This window comes from Mesoplodon bidens (genome assembly GCF_964165515.1).
Source record: "Mesoplodon bidens genome assembly, chromosome: X".
Taxonomy (NCBI): domain Eukaryota; kingdom Metazoa; phylum Chordata; class Mammalia; order Artiodactyla; family Ziphiidae; genus Mesoplodon; species Mesoplodon bidens.
In genome coordinates, this window is record NC_138163.1 from 75,484,849 (window position 1) to 75,491,079 (window position 6,231).

A 6,231-nucleotide genomic window follows, 5' to 3' on the forward strand; every position below is an offset into this window, starting at 1 on the left:
TTGGATTCATTTCTGTCTTTGGTGTTCTGTATCTATTATGGATTTTTGTTTTGTGGTTATCGTGGGTTTTATATATAGCAACCTATATATATGTATGTTATGTAAGTTGCTGATTTCTTAACTTTGAATTCATTTTTCCAACCATGAATTTTTACTTCTCCCCCATTTATTGTTTTTGACATCACATTTTACATCTTTTTGTTTTGTGTATCCCCTTAACTACTTATCATGTATACAGCTGATTTTACAACTTTTGTCTTTTAACCTTCCTTCTAGCTTTATATGTCATTGATTTACTACCATTACTGCATATTTGCCTTTACCAATGAGATTTTTCATTTTGTAATTTTCATATTTGTAGCTGAGGTCTTTCTTTTTCTGCTTAGAGAAATCCCTTTAACAGTTCTTTTAAATCTGGTCTTGTGCTCCTGAATTCTTTTTGTTTTTGCTTGCCTGTAGAACTTTTAATATCTCCTTCAAATCTGAATGTTAACCTTGTCAGTTTGAGTATTCTTCATGATAGGCTTTTCCCCTTCATCCCTTTAAATATATCATGGCCCACACCTCTACCTGCAGAGTTTCTGCCTAAAAGTCAATGATAGTATTACGGGAGTTTCATTGTATGTAACTTGTTACTTTTCCCTTGCTGCTTTTAATATTCTCTTTTTTCTTTTTCTTTTTTTTTTCATTTCATTTACAGTGTGTCTTTGTGTAGTCATTTTTGGTTTGATCCTGCTTGCAAAGTCCCTGTGCTTCCTGGACCTGGATTTTTTTTTTTTTTTCATTTCCCAGGTTAGTTAAGTTTTCAGCTATTATATCTTCAAATATGTTCTTTGCCACTTTCTCTTTCTCTTTTCATTCTGGGACCCCTATAATGAGAATGTTATTATGCTTGATGTTGTCTCAGAGGTCTCTTAAACTGTTCCCATTTTTAAAAATTCTGTGTTCTTTTTTTCTGTTTAGCTAAAACAATTTCCACTACTCTGTCTTCCACTTTGCTGATCTGTTCCTATGTATCATCTAATCTACTGTTGATTCATTCAAGTTTAATTTTTAATTCATTTATTATATTCTTCATCTCTGTTTGGTTCTTCTTTATAATTTTTTAACTCTTTTTTTTTTTTTACTATTCTCACTGTGTTCATCCACTTTTTGTCCTGAGTTCTTTGAGCATCTTTATGATCACCACCATGAATGTTTTATTGGGTAGATTGCTTATCTCCAATTAAATTAGTTCTTCTTCTGGGGTTTTATCTTGTTACTTTATTTGGAACATATTGCTCTGTCACTTCATTTTGCCTAATTTGTTGTTTTTATTTCCATGTATTTGGTATACTGCTTATATTTCCCTATCTTAGAGAAGTGGCCTATGTAGGAGACATTCTATGGGGCGCAGCAGCACACTCCCTTCTTGTCATCAGAGCTGTATGCTCTCAGGGTGTCCCCTATATGGGCTATCTGGGTCTTTCTGCTGTGATAAGCTGATTACTATGGATGCTAGTAGGTGTAGCTGTCTCCTGGTCCAGTTGATTGCCAGCCCCTGACTTGTGTGGAGACTACTGGCTTCTGGTAGGTGTAGCTGTCTCCTGGTCCAGTTGGTTGCCAGCCCCTGCCTTGTGTGGAGACTACTGGCTTCTGGTGGGTAAGACATAATCCTTCCATGACTAGGTGCATGACCAGGGAAATCCTGGTCCTGGTGCCAGCCTACTGGTGAGTTGGGCTATGTCACAAGGTGGTTGGCTGCAGGGTTAGGATCCTGGAGCTTGTATCCACCTGCTGTTGAGCTGGCCCATGGCCAAGGGCATGTTGCTGAGGGGCTCAAAGTGTCCTGGAGCTGGTTTCAACATCCTCAAGGGAGGATATGGTGCCTTCGGCATCCTGACGCTGGTGCCTTCCCACTAATGGGTAAGGCTTGGTCCCAGGGATACTACCAGCTCCTTGTGTGCAGAGTTAGGACCTGGGGTCTCTGACTATGGTCTGGAGTCCCAGAGCTAGTGTCAACTCAATGATGGGTGGAGCTGGGGCCAAGAGGGTCCTTGAGCTAGTTCTGGCAAAATGGAGACAACTGAATCCTGGCATATCTGCCTGCAGGGTGCAAGGGCTCCCAGAGTAGATGTCCACCCACATGTGGGAAGGGCTGGGGCCCAAATATCCCAGGGCTAATTCCCATCTCTTGGGGGTAAGGCTGGACCCCAGGGCTAGTGCTGGCCCACTGGTGGGTGGAGCTCGGTCCTGGTTACTCTGGCTCTGGGGCCTTGATTTCACAGACCTGGTGTTGTCCTGTTGTGTGTTGAGCTGGATCTTGTGTGCTGTGGTGAACAAGACCAGGTCCTTGGGAGCTCAGGGGCTCCTAAATCAGCCAGCCTGCTAGAGGGAGGATCCCAAAATGGTGTTGCCAGCATCAGTGTCCTCATGGTAGGATGAGTTTCCAAAAATAGCTGCTGTCAGTGTCAACGTCCCTAGGGTGAGTCCCAATTGCCTCCTCTCTGGGAGGCTCTCCAAGATCAGCAAGTGGGTCTAACCCAAGTTTGTTTCAAATTGTTGCTTCTGCTCTAGGTCTCAGAGCTTGTGAGATTTTGTGTGTGCCCTTTAAGAGTACAGTCTCTATTTCCCACAGCCCTTCAGCTCTCCTGAAACTAAGCCCCACTGGCCTTGAAAACCAAACAGTCTAGAGACTTGTCTTTCTAGTGCAGAATCTCTGGGCTGGGGAGCTCAATATGGGGCTCAGACCCTTCATTTCTGTGGAGAACCTCTGCAATTGTAATTATTCTCCTGTTTGTGGGTCACCTATCCAGGGGTATGGCTCTTGACTATACTGTGTCTCCACTTCTCCTACCCATCTTATTGTGGTTCTTTCTTTACATCTTTAGTTGTAAAATATATTTTCTGCTAGTGTTCAGGTTGTTCTCATCAATAGTTGCTCTGTAAGTATTTGTAATTTTGGTGTGCCTGTGGAAGGAGGTGAGATCAGGGTCTTCCTACTCTGCCATCTTGGCCACTCCACCTGTGTATAACTTCTTGATAAAGCAAGGATAGTATTGTTCTCCTGTACATTTTTAAATGTGTAGACAATTCATCTATGTTCATCTATTTTCAATTTGCATTTTGTTTCTAGTAGGGGAAGGTGAAAATATTGGACCTATTGCTGAGGAACAGGGGTGCAATTCATTCTGTTGTTCATCCTTTTGTGTAAATAAAGTTATTTTCTCATATGCTCCATAGAACAATATTTCCATTTGGACAGAAAATATAGGCTTTAATATTTTTTTCCAGAAGAATCATTTTGAAGATTAAGGGAAGGGAGCCATGTTTCATTAAGGCACTTAAGGGTACCATTTTTTTTTAAGAAAGATCTTCCAGGTGACATAGATAAACTGATAGAGCATATAGATTATTCTAGGTAATTATTTGTTTACATTGTTTTGGAATCATCCATAAATTCAAGAGAGATTGTTTGAAGATCCTCCTTCCTATGCTGAATATCCAAAGCACCATCCTTGCATTTCACACATGACTGAAGAATCAAGCTACCATGTTCTGAAAATCCATCACGAAATTCTGAGGTCATAAAATAATATACAACTGGATCAAGGCAGCAATTTAAATTTGCAAGACACATGGAAATTATGTGGGAAAATAGAGTGCTCTTTATAAAGGAGCAGTTTGAAAAGATTTGTTGCTTCACCATCATAAAGAAAGGGAAGTTGAGGTGGTAGGGTGTGAAACACACAATGAATACCACTGCACACATCAGGACCATCCACAAAGCTTTTTTTCTCTCTTTGGTGTTCTGAGTGGGAACTTGGAATTCCTGTAAAATTTTTCTTGTTCTCCATGTGCAATAAGTAATAATTACAACAGGTAAGACAAACCCTCCAATTTCAGCTACAGTTACCATGCCAACAGTAGACGCCATGCTAATATGTTGAAGCCCTAAATCAGCAAAGCAGGATTCAGTATTGTTGGCTAATCCAGAATTTCTCAGAATTGGAAGTAGGAAACAGGCAGTCCCCACGATGACTCAGATGGCAGCACTGATGGCCACATCATACCTACGCTTCCAGTCTCTGGCCCTGAAAGGCTTGAGGAGAAAGAAGCACCTCTGAAGGCTGATGCATGTCAGGAAAAACATGCTGGCATACATGTTGAGATACTTTAGGTAGAAACACAGCAGGTAAAGGGCCCTCTAGAAAGGCCAGTGGTGGCGGATGTAATAGTAAATCCGGAGGGGTAAGGACAGCACATGACCAAAGTCAGCCACAGAGAGGTTGATCATGAAAATGATGGCTTTATTTTTCTTGCTGATGAAGCGGCACAAAACCCACAAGCCTGCACTGTTCACCAGTAGACCGGGGATAAATATGAAGATATAAGTGGTTGCATAGAGAGAGTACTGAAATGACATTTGAAGATCAGTGCACTTTGCTCTTGTACTGTTTGTGCTGTTACTTCCCATCTTGAGAATTTGTGTTCCTTCCTTAGGGAAAGCATCAGAATGATGATTTCTGCAGAAAATAGAGAAAAATAGTGTCAAGGGCATATCAGTCCATGTTTGGGTATACAAATATATTTGTATTCTACCAAAGAGGTATTCAAGTGTGAACTTTCATAAACTCAAAAGGTCTTTTCTATGTAAATTGAAAATATCTTGCCAATCTACAACTGGATAACAGTACTGTTGAAGATATTTTCAGAATCAAAAAGATCACTGTTTTGGCAATAACTTCAGTCAGGTTTTTCCCTTAGTAGTCAGAGGAAGTAATCAAACTTGCAGAGATAACCAAAAAGTAAGTCTTCCTGGCAAATAGCTGCCAAACATACATTTCAAAATTCTTGTTTTACATTCAGTTTTACAATTATCTCTATCTGTATTTTCAAAATTTGAGATCCAGCTTTCCCTATCCTCAATGCTGAGAGAGATAAAAATCTATTTTGAAAGACAATCTTATCAGGGATTAGATGACTGCTGAGGTTAGTCAATGAATATTTAGGAATGAAACATGGGATAAAGGTCTGGGGAAGGCCTGGCAGGTCACTAGGCCTTGAAAGATAGGGGCTTGGAAAAGATATTACAACTCATATAAACTTTGTCTCTTTCAGAATTTGGCTGAGAGAACAATTAGTTCTGCTTATATAACATGGAACTTTCAGAAGCTTCAGTAACTTTAAAGATCTGTATTTATTAACAGAATTACAGTAGTTTCAGACATTCACATTTATTGAGACTATCATTGCAACAATTGAAAGAAACTACCAGAATATGTGATGGACTAGAGGGTATCTGGTGGTAGATGCAGCAAAAGGCGCTGCCTCTACTTCAGCTCTAGCTCTCAGGGCAAGTTCAGTGAAAAAGTTATTAATGTGGATGGTTACATTTTTAACAATCATAATTGTTAGAAGTCCTCCCTTCTAGTGAGACAAAAATCCACATCCCTGACATTTCAACCTAGTTCAGCCTACCAAAGCCAAATAAAATAAAGTCTACTCCCTGTTACACATGAAACTCTTCAAATATCTAAAGATAGGAATTCTGTCATCTCTCATATCTTCCCTTATCCAGGTTAAACATTCATTCCTAGTATGGCATCGTTCTTTTCCTTGGCTTTCTTTTGGATCAGAGCATTTTGCTTTTAGCCCAAAGTCACTACAACACAGCTTATTTTACTAATGAAAAGGACAGTTAAAGAACCCAAATGTATGATATATTAGGAAATATAACTTATGCATTTGATTGCAGAACAAAAACATAAATGGGATTTTAATACTCTTATAATTGTCATCACTTGCAAAAACATTTAGTTTACTTCACAATTATAGAATTAAAAGGAAAAAAAGACAGACTTAACATAACTATTGAAAGCAATATAGACTCTAAAACAGTGCCTACTCAACCCTAAACACAACCAATTAAAAATGTAAAAATCAGAGGAGTGGAGTCAAGATGGCAGAAGATGAGGATGTGGAATTTGTCACTCCTCACAAATACATCTACAGAGAAAGGACCTTCAGATGGCAGAGGAGTAAGATGTGGAGATCATCTTCCTCCCCAGAGATACATCAGAAATATATCTACATGTGGAACAACTTTTACAGAACACCTATTGAATGTTGGCAGAAGAGCTCAGACTTCCCAAAAGGCAAGAAACTCCCCATGTACATGGGTAGGGCAAAAGAAAAAAACGGAGACCAAAAGAATAGGGATGGGACCTTCACCTCTGGGTGGGAGCTGTG

At 39.7% G+C, this 6,231-nt stretch overlaps 1 protein-coding gene across 1 annotated transcript; it reads right to left on the bottom strand.

The window, feature by feature from the left end:
• Window positions 1-3,412: 3,412 nt before the first annotated feature.
• P2RY10 (P2Y receptor family member 10) lies at window positions 3,413-4,456 on the bottom strand (the record flags this gene model as incomplete). Its single annotated transcript, XM_081221966.1, is given in 3 exon segments — window positions 3,413-4,021; window positions 4,025-4,186; window positions 4,190-4,456. Coding segments are annotated over 3 exon segments (1,038 nt in total).
• Window positions 4,457-6,231: the final 1,775 nt, after the last annotated feature.